This window comes from Symsagittifera roscoffensis, chromosome 8, assembly GCF_963678635.1.
Source record: "Symsagittifera roscoffensis chromosome 8, txSymRosc1.1, whole genome shotgun sequence".
Taxonomy (NCBI): domain Eukaryota; kingdom Metazoa; phylum Xenacoelomorpha; order Acoela; family Convolutidae; genus Symsagittifera; species Symsagittifera roscoffensis.
This window is the reverse complement of record NC_087069.1, coordinates 56,357,475-56,373,861: the sequence shown is the minus strand read 5'-3', so window position 1 is coordinate 56,373,861 and position 16,387 is coordinate 56,357,475. Positions and strand designations below refer to the sequence as shown.

Below are 16,387 nucleotides of genomic sequence, written 5' to 3'. Positions count from 1 at the left end.
ACTGGCCACAACTTCTGCATTTCCCTTGGCTGCGTATCTAAGCCAATCAACTTTGCATGTATATAGTTCGCGCGTGGTAGCCCCCCATTCGATCACCAGGGGCGGATCTAGCATTTTCTCGAGGGGGGCGGATTTTCAAAAAAAAAAAATCGAAAATTTCGACCTTTTTTGACGTCGACAAAATTAATTTTCCGAGCTCTCCTAAAGCACTAAAAAAACATTGTTTTGGCCAAATTTTCTGCGCAGCAGGCAACTTTTTGAAAAAACAGGTCAAAAAAGCCGTTTTTGGGCACTTTTTGGAAAATGTTGACAAATAAATCGCGTTTTTTGGCGCGCGCTCCCTCTCAAAATTAGTATATATTGGCACCAAAGGCACTTTTGGAAAAATTTTAGGGTCGGTAGGCCAAAAAAGGATTTCTTAAAAAGTACCAAAGGGGTGGACCCTTTGGGTCAGCAGGGGGTCGAATACATGAAAAACGCGTCTGCCAAAGCGCCCCCCCCCCCCTAAATCCGCCCCTGCGTACACCCCTTACATTATCGCCCTAACGTGTACCTCTCTGACAGTTTATATAATGCAACGTTGTGTTCAGTCAAAAAAACAGTCCATTTTTGAATACACTGCACTGAGATTGAAACTTTTTCACAAAATTTAAAAACTGATAAGAATCCATTATAACTGGTTATAATCGATTGAAATTGATTTTATTGGTTTGACAAAAAGTAAAAGTAAAGTCAATTTTAAGTCGATGATAATCGTTTGTTTTGAGTTTTATAAAAACAGCCACTGAAAGTCTATATGTAATAGTTTATTATCCATAAAAAGCCAGTTCGGGCAAGCATGCCCGCACCGGTCTTTCATGAATAAAATTTCATTATAAGGGAGAAATATTGCCTAAAATGTTGTCATTAACTCTGTCTTTGTTGCCAAATTATTTGAACATAAAACATTGGTGTTCTAATCGACTAATTCCAATAACTTACAATCAAAAAAACCCATTAGAATGGATCAGCAGTCTATTTGCAATCCATTTTGATTGATTAATGGGTTATAACCTCTTCACGTTTGCAAAATTGTTATGTAAACGGGGTTGGGAGTGTAAAAGGGGGGGGGGGATGGGTTCGGTTTGGTTTGTAAACCGGGGGCGGGTGTAAATGCGGGGGTATAATCAGGGGGTGTAGAAGAAGAGGTACACCGCTGAGAGATCAGACTAACATAAGTCTATGTAGATCTCAGCAGTTCTTAAAAGAGAAAACTATTTATTCAAGAACCAATTTAATTATGTAGATTATCTAATATAATCGATTTTTATCCATGCAAATAGCCCATTTTTCATAGTCGCTCACAAAGTGTATTTGCAGTAACTTGAACAGAAAGAGCTAACTCTAAATGAAATAATGTGAGGTAAGTGGAGATGTCGTCAGAGTTTGGTCACATGAAGACTTCCTCCAATTCAGTCGACTGACAATTGACAGCTGGGTGATTTATGACAAGTCCTCGGGTGGCCACCATTCTACTCTTTCTACTGAAATCATTTACCTTACAAATTGTTCATTTAGAGCCAACTCTTCCTCTTTATATACTGCAATGGCACTCGACTCATTTCAGTTTCAGTTTCTGACCATAACAACCTGACAACATTTTTTCCCGACCATTCTCAAAAAGGGAAGAAAAGAAACTATGGCGTAGTGTGGGTTCGCTCTGCGATGTTAGGTAACTCGAAGGAAAATCAACTGTAGTATTGCACTAGAGCTCTTTCAGTCGCAATTCGAGAATTCAAAAAAAATAATAACGGAGAGAAAAGTAGTGGTTTGAAAATTTAAGCACTTCAATTTTAATTACCAATTTACCGTTTGGTAAGTGGATGGGAAAGAAAGTAATGGTATCTGAAACTGATTGTATCTACTCTTTTTCTACAAAACTAAACTATCATTAAACATTTAAAAGAGCTTGCCCTCCGAGAAAACTTTGAAGTTTTGGAAAACCTTTCTTTGTTTTTAGGTTTGCAGCGAATCTTACTGTCAAAAGCTTTGGGGGAATGTGAAACTTGAAGAGTTTTGCTGTGAATTTTGTGATGGGAACATATTGTGCGGGGGGGGGGGATATTCTTAGCTGATTAAGCGGGTAACCATGCTTCACAGAAATGAAATGTTGTTACTATTACCCTCATTACTCATTATTGCAGACAAACTGCTTCACGCGCATCTGCATCTAGACTAGCAACACAGAGAGGCGCCCTCCAAGTAGTTTATTCTACAATTTCTAGTCTGTAATTCAAATATGACTGAAACAATTCATGCCTTCTCAAATATTCACTCATTGACACAATCGTTATGAGCTTCAAAGGTTGCTAAACCCTATCAAAACCGACGTGTGGGCCTAAAACAGAGTTAGTTTCAGTACAAGTTCAAGAGCAAGTGCCCCCGTTGTTAAACACCTGAACCAACCAAGTCAGAGGATGAACAAAAAACGAGTGTTTACTAATCGACTAAGTTAGTTGCCTCATTTATTGACCTGAACTGTTCGCTTATTTCAAGTATGACTTCAAAGGGAATCGGCCGGGTCTTCATCTTGAAGTGTACATTCCTTTCCTCTGTCCTCCTCACCACTCTCCTCTATTTCGTCTATCTTCCTCTCTCACCAAAGCAACAGATCAAAGTCAACAACTTCTTCATCAATGAGTCTTCGTCCAACATACTTAACAGATCATCCACTTTTCGAATGATTGAGCCATCGCCCAACTTCTACGGCTTGAAAGACAGGTGTGAACGACTGTACAGCAGTGCCAATGTGTCAGAGGATGATTTAGGCCGAGGTATCTCAGTGTCGAAACACATCTTCTCCCTGCAGTTGACTGAGAATGGATCTTTTCCCACCTGTGAGCACTACTTGTCCCAGCGGAGGAGAGAAGGCTTCTACAATCCACAAACTACAAGTGAGGTGAGAACTAGAGCAAGCGATGTCTCTAATATTCATCTAGATCATTTAAGTGATAGAAAAAAAAGTATATGATTTTTTGTCGAGCTTTTGATTAGCAGCTAAAAATTTCGCAGCTCGGTTTGATCACGTAACAGCGCACAGGTGAGAAAACCTATAGAGAACTGGCAAATTGATGCCCTGCCTGATTATTAAGAACTTCCAGAATGATTTAAAAACGCGAGTCATACAACTCGCATATATGGCCAATACAGTGCTGATTTAAATTATCCGGACAAAACGAACAAAATTTGAATTTTGAAACGCGTTTTTCCAACATTGGGTTAAGATTAGACAAAAAGTGAAGAGAACAAAATTTGCTTAGATTTTTACCAGAATTAATATGGTGCCATTTTTTCTCAAAATTCTCAACAAAAATTTTCCACCAAAAATGGGTCATTTTGGCTTTTTTAACTTACTCAAGAATTACGCTCAAACTATTTTGTTAACTGATAAGGAAAAATACTTCACAAGAAGCCTCTTACACAGCCCAACAAAGTTTAAGCAGGGTTAAATCTCCATAAACCTGTATAAGAGAAAAAAATTACTTGATAATCAATAAATGTGATTTTTACTATATAAAACCCAGAATTTTTGCTTAATAACAAGTTTTAAACAGTTTGCGCAAATTTTTGGAGATAATACTCATCTTAAAGTTTGTTGGGCTACGTAAGGGGCTCACTTTGATATTAAGTCTGCGATCGACTGGGTATTTTCGGCGTAATTTTTGACTAACTAAGAAACACCAAAATTACCCATTTTGGGGTAAAATTTTGGGCCCGAATTTCGCAAAACAAATTACACCGTATTAATTCTGCTAAAACTTTAAGCAAGTTTTTTCTTAATAAGTTTTCACCTGAACTCGACCCATTTTGAGAAAAACGGGTTTTAAATTTCTAGTTTAACGCGTTTTGTCCGGTTAATTTAAAACAGCACTGTACAGTTCATACATTTAAAAAATTGCATGAAAAATCTATGAGTAGCATTCTCTCATCAGGGAATTTTTATCACTAGATTGTTCCCATAAACTTTCAAGTCGAAGGAAAAATTCACAGGTTAACAAACAATGCTAGACAAAACAATTTTCCTTTAAAGGAAAAAGTCCTCATCATACAAATCATACAATTGCATAACATTTCATAGAAGAAAAAAATGTTCAAAAAATATGAATCGTATTTTTTTCCATAATTGGATTTGTATGAACAGCATTTTGTCATATATGAAATTTGTTTGTGGCCTCTTTATACAAATGATAACACCAATGAGGTTGACTGCATTAAAGTTTCAGATTATCAAACGTATTAGGATATGCTAGTAAAAATAACTATTCAATTTCACAATTTATTGCAACAAGTTGGTAATTATTTCCATATGGCTATGAGGCTTCAATTTCAAAAGTTCAGAAGTTGAAAACCGTGGCCTTTTTTGGATAAGTTTAAGTTTATGTTTTTGTCTAAATTGAAATTAAAAAATCTATATGATGATATTTGGTTTTGCGTAAAAATAATGCTTCTGGACTACGCTATAGGAAAAAAAATGGAAAACTTTGTATCACACAAAAAAAAAACTTAGTAACTTTTTTACAAACGAAAGGGCTTCAGGTTAGAAAACGGTACTGTTTTTTCAAGTAAAAATAAAAACAAATTTATAGGATTTCGAAATTTTTTTAAGAAGAAAAATTCTTGTCGTAGAAGTTTCATTTAAAAAAATTCTATGATACGCATTTCTTCATAAACTCCAGTAATGCAATCCAGTAATGTGCTTTCAGACTAGGCGAATTTATTTATCCACCTACACCTTTTTTTGCTGGATTCCATGAAATATTATTTATGGCTTGCGTAAACAACTTTCGTCAAAATTCGTCAAAAATCCCTTAAAAAATTGATGGAATTGCTTGGCTACCATTTTTCCAAAAAAGGAATTGTCGGATAAACTTTTTCCCCTTGGGTTAAAACATGTTTTTTGTATTTCGCTTTAAAAAAATGAGAACACCAATAGAATTACGGCTCTAAAATTGCAGATTGTTCTATGTATTGTGATATGCTAAATGAATATAATTACTCATATTCAAAAAATATTTTAAAAAAAGGAATTGTTCGCATATGGCTATGAGCACCATGTTTCGAAAAACTCAGTAGTTGAAAACCGTGACCTTTTTTGGACAGATTTAGGCTCATGTTTCTAACTAAACTCGAGAAAAAAGTGTTTTTGACTTTACAATAAACTTCTAGATTTTTGGTTGTTCTGTGTAGCAGCAAAAAGCGTCTTGACTACCAAGTAGGAAAACATTGAGTAGTAGTTTGATTTTATGCTGATAGTCACAACGAAACAACGAAACTCAAATATCATTAACAAACTTCCTCCTGAAAAACATGGTTAACTACTGCACTGAAAAATTCTTGGATATCGCTACAAGAAAACAGTTTTTTGGTTATTTGTTATTCTGAGGTTAAACCAAGCAGAGACTTAATGTTTTTGGCGACCGTTTTAGTCGGAAAGGCCAAAACTTTCTGCCATTTCATCTCAGAATATTCAATCATTAATAAACGGGTATCTGAACGCTCGAAGCTAAATTCATATCAAAAATTATTAGAATCGCTCCTCAAGTGTAGGCCAATAAATTGATCAACCAGTCAACCATTATTTGATTAACTGACCGATGCAGTAATTAAAGGAAAAGTAATCGATTTAGCGGGCTAGCCGGTCAATATCACCATATAATTAAATGAGAGTTAGCAAAAACCAACAACTATGCACAACTAATCACATTTACAAATCTAAGCCAGAATAGCTGGTTTCTATGCACAAAGCACAGAACTTTTCTACATGAACTTGTAAAAAAATAGTTTGAAAACTTTTTTTCCAGTTTTTTTGTTTTAGTTTTCTTAGTTTTTTTACCTTGGTGTGACGAGAGAATCTGAACATAAATTGATCAAAATTGGCAACAATTTTTCTTTGAAAAAAAAGGAAAAGCAAAAATGAAGATAAATAAAATCAAAAACTTGTTGTATTTTTGTAAATTTGGTTTTCGCAGAAACTTGTTTGACTTTCAGTTGGGCACTGAAGCGTATGGCGCTTTTAAAACTCTTATCAAACTAACGTTTTTTATTGTTAATAATTGACTTTATTAGGTTTTCGTGGTCAGTCTCCGCAAAAGTCAAAATAATCAAATATGATTAATCAAAAATGGGTTAAATTCTTTTTTTTGTGTCAAATAAAAAAAGTTGTTTTTATAGAATATAATCGTTTATAGCGGATAACAACTATTCAAAAAAATTTTATATAATTTTTAAACAGAGTGTAGAGTTTTAACGAAATGACAGTTGCTTTTGTCCTAACACACGTTGTATAAGAAAATTGTAAAAAGGCCACCTCCCACTTAGGGGAAAAATGTTGAGGGTGGGAAACTGGGAGAGTATAAACGTGAAGGCGTGAGAATGGGGGTTTTGGGGGGATGGAAATGTTTGTGTGTGTGTGTGTGTGTGTGTGGGGGGGGGGGGGGGGGGGGGAGGGCATTGGATGAGGAGATGATGTTGATGTCCAATGTTGGAGGGGACTGTACGCAAGTATGAACATCTTCGTTCGAGCTCTAGTTTTGCAGAATACTGTAATAGACAGAGTAAATTTTTCACAATTGCAAAAATTAATCGTTTTTAATGGAATTTTTGAACTAAAAAATAATCGTTTATATTGAAATCAGAAATGGATTTATACATTATACAGTATATATTTTATACAAAATTCCAATTTTATTGTTAGATGTGCCATGAGTTTTTTTTATAAGGGTTAAGGTATTTGCAGAAACACTAAAACAAGGATAGCCGGTTTCTGTGCAAATTGCACAAATTTTTCCGACGATAGTCTTGAAAAGATACCATAAAAACATCTTTTCAAATTGTAGTAGTTTTTTTTCTGCGTCATTTGATTTTAAAAAATCTGAACGAAAAACTAAAGGACTTTTCAACAGTCGTAGTTAAATAGGCAAATTGGATAAGCATTTTTGCAGAAAATGCCTAGAAAAACAAAGAAAATAAAAAAAATAAAAAAAATTTTTTTTGCAGTTTTTTTTAATTTTTGAAGCTTCTGTTTCCAAGAAAGCGCAAAAATATTCAAAAAAACTAACTTAGTTGAGTAAAAATATATATTTTTTGCCACTTGAATCAAACATTTTAAGCGTGTAAGTTATTAAAGTTTTGCGATTGTAACCATGTCAACTCACTCCAAATTACACAAAAAAATTCAGAGTGGTTTTTCTCGACACTAGGAAGGTTTTAAATGTCGTTCCAATCACGCATGAAAAAATTTTTAAAAGATATATACTTTTTCTCTCCGATGATTAATTGTGGTAGCTGTTTTTGCGAGCAAAAGAAAAAAAGAAAAAAAACTGAAACACACCCGAATACAAAATTCCTCCCTATGTTTCAAGTGATCGGAACAAAATGCTAAATCACTTTTGAAGACAATGCACTGATCTACTTTCAAGTTTCAGATCAATACATTTGCGTCAAACAAAACTGAGATGAAGTTGGTGTCATCTAAGACAATATTTATAGCAGTTAGCTTGTTGGAGTTGATTAATTTTGTTTCCTGAACGGATTTGTATCATTCAATCAAGCGTTAAAAAAACTCGTGAGCAGTTTTTTCTGCCAAGTTAGTCAATCTGCAGTATTTTAATCTACATTATTTAACCGAAAAAAATAGCAAAAACAGCCAATACGTTTTCGTAGTTTTATAATTAATGATTCAAGATGCAATATTGTTTCGATAGTTTTATAAAATTGATTATAAACTGATGTTTGAGAAGTCGAAGTTTGTCTGGATAAAAACAAACTCTAACACATATTCGATCACTTTTCTCCAGAAAGGTCACTTTTAGATAAAAAAGTCAGGTGTCAAGAAGCAAAAAAGACATCGTTTTCGCATTTAATTATGATGCGTTCGTTAAATAAATAGTCGGAGTAATCTATACAAACCTACTTGCTAAACATCGGAATTTAGTTGAGGGAAGTTTCATATACTTACCATTACAATTTAAAATATACCTTCGAACAGTTTATTCCAATCAACGAATGTGTCAGAATCATTTGTGTGTGGGGGTGTGGTTATTATCAGCTGGGGTTTGATCAGATTTTATCGTCGGTTGTTCATCCTCAGAATAGAATAGAATAGAATAGAATGGAATAAGATGGCATAGAATGACTAAGAGAGAATGCGGCCGCGAAGGGGCGGGGGAGTGAGAGGGGCCTCCTTGAGACTCCTCTTCTACCCCTCAGTTGTCTCCCTCTGTCTCACCACTCTCCTCTATTTCCTCTATTTTCCCCACATGCCCAGACGACACTTGAAAACAAACAAACAAGCCTCCTACACTTACTCCTCATTTCCCCCCAGCACATCCTCCAATGATCCACTTGATGATATTTCGCCTAGTTTTCACGGCTTCAAACACAGATGTGAACGACTTTACCTCGGCAACAATGTTACAGAGGCGGATTTGAAGCGAGGTATGGTTGTGCCGAATCATCGCTTCTCTCTCCATTTATCCCGCACTGGCGCTTTATCCTCTTGCGAGGAGTACTTATACAGACGGCGTCAAGACGGCTTCTATCACCCTGAAACTTTGAGCGAGGTTAGAAAGAATTGAGCTTCAGTTTTTAGTGGCAAAATAAATGGCACGAGCCAACCTTAGAAGTCGATCAAAACAACAACAGCTTTTTGTGGCGTTTTAGAGGTGATTTGATGTTGGGAATGTGATTGACGTGATCTAAGAGATCCCACGACACTCTCATGCATTCTATCACTATCCTAAGATTCTCCTTAACATACACCAAAACTTAGATAAAGGATTTGAAGGCTACAAACATTTCCAAAAAAGAGAATCATACTGATTAACCGACACGATTCGCACACAAATCGAGTGTTTAGTTGCACATTTTAATTGTTAATTTTTCAATTGAGCCATGTTTCAAACAGGAAAAGTTGTTTGAAAAAACGCAATTTTTTCCAGATATTTCAGTGATGCATTTAGATCAATAGTAAGTAAAGGGGTCCGCCAGTGATCCTAAGGGGGAGGGGGCTTTTTGAGTGGGGAGGCTTCTCGTGGGCGCCTAATAGTCTTACTTTTGGCTCCTCGGATCCAAGGGTAAGAATTTTTCATTTTTCCCAGCGCTTTGCCCACTAACCACGAAAAGTGCTGGAATCCTAATTTTAGGATCCAAATTTTTTTTCGGCCTCCCAACTAGGATTATATCAAACATAGTCGCAAAATGCTGGTTCCCTGACGAAAATTATTTTTTGGTTTTTGAAAACTTTTCGTTTGTTTCGAAAATTTTTTTCTACTGTCACTGTAAACGTGCGTAACGGATTTGAAATGCATGTTCATTCTCAATCACCGCCGTCACTAACAATTTTTTTCTTAACCTCAGATACTGATTCAATTTTATTGCTTTATTTGTCTAAATCTACTTTGGTCTGAGGTATTATTTGACTTGACTGAATCAAACAACGCCGTTTGTGGTTGTTTATTGAAAAAACTACATTGGCGAGTGGTTTTTAATTGGTATGAAAACAAGTGGATTTTATGTAAACTAAATTTATTTCCTGCAAAAATATATGCGAAGCGTATTATTGAAAGCTACAACTTTATAAAATGGGAGTATGAAATTTTAATCGTCGTCTAATTCAGATTGGTTGAACACTTTTTTGTATTTCTTAACAATCACTGGGGAATTAATTTCACTTTCTGAACTGCTCTCATCGCTTTTCTCGCCCGTTTCTTCCATTTCGTCGTTTATCTCCTGTGCTTCTGATAAAAAGAATGGGCTTAGCGGTAAGCGCTTTTCCACAGTTTGAGAACTACCAGCCAGATTTGTTGTTAACTCTTTATTGGAATATTTCCGTTGTCTATATCCTTGATCACGTACCACAAAATTGTCTTCTGGCATTATATCAACGTCAGGCAATATGTTATCACTAGATTGCAAAAAAGTGTCCCCACTCCTCTCCCATTCATCCTCTGATAAAATCTGGTTCATAAACGCATCCTACAGCTTTAGGTAATGTCTAAATGGAAGGATCGCAATATTATCATTCAAAAGGAATTGCTTTGAATCGAAACAATTGGGTGCATTTTTGTTCACGCTAATAGTTTGAATCTCGTGTTGAGCGGATCTAATGCTCACATTTTTCAGTCGTAACATCGTGTTATCAAACAGGGCGTCTTTAAATCGTTAATGAGTTAGAAGTTTGTGACTATTCCAAGCGATATCTTTAGCGCTGAGTGTTTGGTTGCTATCTAAAAAAATACAGATTATTGATTAATTATCAGTCTTTTTTCTAACAAAGCATTCCTTATAGATTTTACATTGATGGTTAGACCAAATTCTTCAGAGTTACTAGCCTTGAATCTTCAAAGAATATAGTTTCGGTTTTAGGCCCACAGAATCAAATTCCTCGATTATTTTCCCTGCTAACACATATTTCGACTTCAAAGCTTTACGTCGGTTCAAGTCGCTGTACAATGGTGAAGTTTTTGGAAAACTGGAGAAGTCAAAGTGTTCCCTCATTTCCGTTAAGTCTTCGTAAACATCGTTTGTTTTTACTACATTCATGAAGCTGTCCGTATCTCAGTATAGCAGTTGGAGGTTCAAGTTCGGTTTCATTTCAGTATAGTGAAAGTTGAACATAAAGGCCTTTGCTAGGTCGAAAATCACTGCTGCAACTATCGTTGGTTTATTCCATCGGATCGATGTAGGATTGAATGTTACTGATGCCAAATCTTCATCTATCATTTGAAAAGATTTAAGAGAGCTATTGCAAAGCTTTTGCATTAACTCGTTCTCATTTCGAATTGTACTTAGTTTCCTTCTGTTACGTTTGGACTCCATTGTTTTACCAAACGCACTGTTCACGATTAGCTTACAAAAGTTTTCTTGAAGTTAATTCTTTGCTGCTTTCCTCAACTCAGTATTTAACTCTACAAATGGAGACATCCTCTTAGCTTGCCGAAATTGCAGCACTCTGTGAATGTGATATACCTTTACTCCTAACTGAACATAGAGTTGAAGGGTCAAGTAGTGCAGCACATAACACTCTTTTCTTTGTAGAGACTGGATGAGTTTGGGTAACTTCGGTAGGCTGGTGATTGCCATTCCTCCCAGCATTTGTACTCGGTTCGTACTTTAATCGGACTGTTCAACGGTTTCCTTTCAGGGCGCTGGTGGGTTATCTCTGATCTCCTGGGGGAACTCTAAGTCTATCTCAGCTATGTATCCCCATTCACTGTCCTTTTCTGTAAGCATAAGTTGACGGTGAATCAACGAGGTAATCTGCCCACGAGAAGTCTTTTAAGGGTAGTGAAAAATACTGCATTATGCCTCCTTAGAGATTATTCGCATCTATGTTTAAAATAAAGGATGATTCTTTGTTTTTATTGTAATCGGCTAATTAGTGGTTGTTTGCCTTCCAGAACTTTTTTTTAGCATATAATGATGACATTCCACCATGTATCATGCTTTTTACTAGGTCCAGGAGGTCGCGTTCAGTTAGTAGTCTGAGATCCGACTTACACACTTTGAGAAACACATTGCCTGACAAATTAATCGCCGTGTAGTAATGAGCGGAATCCACTCCGTAAAATTCATAACAAAATGATCTAAACGCTTCGAAGAATGAAGCTAGTAGAAGCACATCCGTGGTGAGATAGAGATCACGATAATCACCGATTGATCGACAGGCGAATTTACTGAAAACTTTAATTGCATGGTTGTACTCACTCGGGTTGACACTAACTTCACCACCGGTTATACTATTTTCCTCAGTCTTCGAGCAGGCAACCGGGGTTCACTGAGTTTTTCAAAGTTGTTCACAGAATTATATGGGTAGAAACCCTTCTTTTTCAAGAGTTCATTTTTTTCCGTAGAGTATCCTTTCTTTTTGAAAAAAACTATCGATTAGGGTGAGTTTTTCAGCAGGCGAATGTGTGACAAGTATTGAAAGTGAAGACGACATGAATTTGAATAAAACTATGATTCGCAAAATTTTGTAGAAATTTTGAGGTTTCCCGTGTTTGTCTCGATATATTTTTATCAACACCGATATTGTTAAAGATATGAATTTTTCTCCAGTGCTGGGAATCACCGAGAAAAGATTGTTCGGATTTATTTTGCTTAATGATCGAACGATGCAATGCAGATCATAGTTTGATAGGTTATGTGCGACCACGGGTGTGAAATTGGTTGTTTTGCGAATGATGTTGCATCTATTGGGGGCTCAACCGAGAAACTTATCAGTGTAGTGGCAATGGTCGAGGATTTTTTCCTCGACTAGGCCGAACGGCTCCTCACAGATCCAGCACTGTGTAGCGTCTTCTTTTTTTAATTTGCATTTTCCCGTGAACGCATAATGCCGTCTTTTCTCGACCTAAGTTTCCTTCCCTAACGTTTCAAGGCTATGCGGCAACCTCTCAATGTATTCCGGCCCTCCCTTCAATTCAAACCTGGTCACTTCACTTTTCAGTATCAACGACTGCCAGGCCATATCCGCAATTTTGAAGTTTCACAATTATTTGCGTGTTAGATTTGTCTGGGTCAGGCTCTCTACCGGAAACGGGTAAAATTAACGATTCCAGGTCGAAGTAAATGACCCGCGGGACAAACCAGCGAGCATTTATGTTCTTGAAGATGTGCTGGGTTCGTTTACCACCGCTTCTTTCAGGTTGTCCTCGTCTTTGTCCTCTTCATCGCTTTCCCCTTCATATGTTGCGATTTATGTTTTCTTTTGGTATCCTTTTGATGCTTTGTAGAGAGCATGCCCATTTTTCAAATAGTATGCTGCAAAAAAGCAGTACGAAAAACATTTGTCCTTGTTTTTGTTTCAATGTTTACCAGGTTGAAGTTTTGTTTCTTCAGGTAATTTTGCAGAGGTAAGTAACTCGGGCGCATGGGATAAATTTTTGCAAAATTGACGGCAACTTTAGAAATTTTTTCTACTAACCGCCCGATTCCATGCGAAGCAAAGCAGTTGATAGTACTCAACATAAGCTCAATCATTTCAACAAATAGTCCTCTTTCTAGTCCCCCATAATCAACGCGAACCATGTCTGTGTGCAAGTATAGCACGATTTTGTCTGGTTCCTCTTCTTCGCCACTGATGTGTATGATCATGCTTACTTCGACTGAAAGTTGCATTTTGATTAATCTTGTTGAACGTGATCTTGTTGATCCTCATCATAAAATTGAGCAAATCAACCTCTTCTTCTTTGAAATTCAGTTCAAAATTTTTCAAGCAACCGTTGAAATCCGTTTGAGTTGGTGTTAAACTTGATCGAAGATGTCCATGCGGTTGGTCAGATGTTGTGTTATCGTCATTGCTGCCAACCGTAGAAGCAACAGTAGAAGCAGGCCGTACTGGCAGTCCGTCCTTTTTGTTCATATGATTTTGATGTTTTTCAAAGCTTGTGAAAACTTTTTTTACAATAAACACAGTGTTATTTGCTGATTGGCAGTGATCAACTTCGATCTGCTGCATTGTTTCAGCAATAGACGTGAACTCTTCAAGACCTCGCCATATTTGATATTTGGTTGAACTGGGCCTTAAATATGAAGAATATTCTTTTTGTTTCGTCTTAGGTTTTTAGTCGACCTGAGAACTACTCCACATATATCTTATTCCGAATCAGTTTTTGTTGCTGAAGAGTTAAGCATTGTTTCGTTTTTTGTGTTTTTGATATAACTTATCTTGATTTGAAGATTTTTTTTGTTTGTTTCAATCAAGAACTGTTAAAGTTGAGGAAGCAAAAGTCAAAAATGATTTTTAATTTAGGGTTGAGGTCTTATATGCAAGCGTGGGTTGAATGTGATCAATTGCGGTTTATTCATAATCTTGTTTGCCCTTTTGAAATTATAGGGCAGTCTTGTTAAGGAAGTCATTACTAGTACTTGGTGGTTTGACTAATTCTTTTCAAGTAGATACAGTTACCTTCAAATCTTTCTTAAACACCTACGTTTACTTACATTTGGATTAAAATGACTAAATTGAGCAGGTATATAATGCAAAATCTTTATAACCAACCCCGCCAAATGTTGGGGGAAAACTCAGGCTTGCTGGGAACGTTTTGTATCCAACTCTGAGCCTACTATCTTTTGTTGCGAACAAGATAAAAGCTATTTTTTCATTTGGTTCACAAATTGAGGTGTAAAAAAATGAAAATTGAGGTGTAACAACAAATGAAAATAAAAACTTGAAAAAACTCTGGGTTTTGTCTCAAACTATCCAATAAAGCTTCCAATTGATCAGACAAGAGTTAGAACACAATGAAAACCTTTGAGAAGACCTCGAAATGTTTTTTCGAAAAAGTGATTTTTTCTTTTAGGAAACTAAATTGTGAACCAAGATGAAATATGAAATTTTCAATATCCAGAAATATGCCGGAATCGAGGTTCGTCCTTTGGACGAATATCGCAAAAGTGCAATGATTGTGGTGTTATTGTTGTCACGCTGCAATTGAGTCGGGAGGAGAGGAGATTGACGTCGTTGACTCGATGTCCCAGTAAGATGCACGCTCTACCAAGTCCCTAAAGTACCCTTACTGGTTTTCTGGTTTTCATACAAAGGAATGGTCTCGCAAGAATTTTTCGAGGTGATTGGTCAAGATATCCGGGGTCGTTGCTATCAGACTTGCCCAGAGCAGGCAGGGTTCGGTCTCTGTGGAGCTGTAAAAGGGTGATCGGTCTCTGTGGAGCTTTTCCTGCTCTGACGTAGAAGGGTGATCTGGTCAGTTAAGCAATTGGGAAGCATCAGGTGGCTTTTAGTAGTTCAATCGCGATACTCCTGGTCTGAGGGTCGACAAGCCAAATCGTTGACTGGAGAGGGCATTCTTTCCCGTTCGTGCTGCAGGATGGCAATCGTTTCTCTCATATAGGTTTGGTAGATTATCGTTCGCTCAGTTTTCGAAGTTGAAATTATTTGCAGAGGACTTGTCATGGTTGCAGTTTGAATTTTGTCTTTCTTTCAGCGCTGAGTATCAACTTGAAAAGGGTTTGAATGAGAATGAGAAAATGAAAAAAAAGCCTATAAATTTGAAAAAAAATATGAGGGTGTGTGGGTAATGGTTGTGGTTTTGGGTGGTCTAAAGGTATGCCCTATAGCTTTTAATCTGTTTTATGGTGGTGGTAAGCAGAGGTGTGACAAGGCGGACATACTTAAAATCTATATATACTTAAAATCTATATTTATGTGTTAATTAGATTATGCCAAAAAAAAGTGATCAATATAGTAAAACTTTTGATGTCTCATAAACTTCTAACTGCAAATTTAGTGAAATGTTCCCTATTAGACCCGAAGTTTTTGTTATAGCCAAATGTAACTGAAACTAGATCGCAGGAAGCTTTTGCTATTTTTACTTCAAATAGAGTGCATGAAGCCTTTTAATTATTATGTACCCCGGACAAGGAGCTATAAATGTCTCCACTTCAAATGAGCACATGTATGCCGACATGGAACATTAACTGATATTTGTGACCCAATCAGAGCTTGCCAGACAGAAATGACACATCCCATAAAACTCCAACCGCAAAAACTAATTAATTTCTCCCGCTAGAGGCTGTAGGCGCGCCATAAAAACAAATCCACAGAGATTTGTTAATCATCTATCCAATTCAATGTTCATTTTAACCTTTCATAAAACAGTTGAACCAACAAGTCACTACCGTTACCACCACCACTATGTACTCGTCGCTAGCCAATAATACAGACTTCTTCTATAATTTTCAAGATATACCTTCGGGAGAAAAACGCATTGTACGAGACGAAAAATTTCAACAAAACGGGTACATATATCACAAAAAAATTGTGTGAAAAGAATGAAGAAGGCGTGACTTTGACGACAAGAGATTTTGAATTTTGGCAGATAATTATTCAAAAATTTTAAAAAAAAATGGTGAAAAAACAAACAGGTCAAAAGACCTCATCTTCGTTCTCCACCTCCTCATTCTCAGCTGTGAATCATAAACATCATAAAAAGCTATACACGTCTCGAAAAAGAATATACTGAAAGTGATGATGGAAACGACGCGGATGATGAATACTCGAATAATAAAATAGGAAGAGTTGCCTGAAACAGAAAGAAAAACGAATAATTTGATTTAACCAGCAGAATGGTTCAAGCAATGTATGAGCAGTCACCCTCACAACTCCTTCTAAACACAAATTTTGGATTTGCAACCCACTCAATTCACAACAAGTCTTGCGCCCAATTGCTCGACAATGACCAACACCACATCCATGTTCTCATCGAAGTAACAAAAGATTGTGACGACGTAGTGAACAAGATGACCTCAACCACTTTCGTTGTACCTTGTCTACTCTCATCTTTTAAACATCTTATATTGGGTTGCAGTAAACTTCAGCTATCAGAAC

General features: G+C 36.5%; 1 protein-coding gene across 10 annotated transcripts in view; it reads left to right on the top strand.

The window, feature by feature from the left end:
- LOC134852954 (beta-1,3-galactosyl-O-glycosyl-glycoprotein beta-1,6-N-acetylglucosaminyltransferase 4-like) overlaps positions 1-16,387 on the top strand; it is a 75,081-nt gene that overhangs the window by 19,341 nt on the left and 39,353 nt on the right. For 6 of the 10 annotated variants that reach the window (XM_063868842.1, XM_063868841.1, XM_063868838.1 and 3 more), the window contains one exon: positions 2,000-2,938. The exons of 1 other annotated variant lie outside the window; for it this stretch is intronic. In XM_063868842.1, coding sequence (XP_063724912.1) covers positions 2,537-2,938 — 402 coding nt within the window. In that variant the 5' untranslated portion in view covers positions 2,000-2,536. The remainder of the gene's footprint in view (positions 1-1,999; positions 2,939-16,387) is intronic. 3 more of the 10 variants (XM_063868846.1, XM_063868840.1, XM_063868837.1) reach the window with 1 other exon arrangement.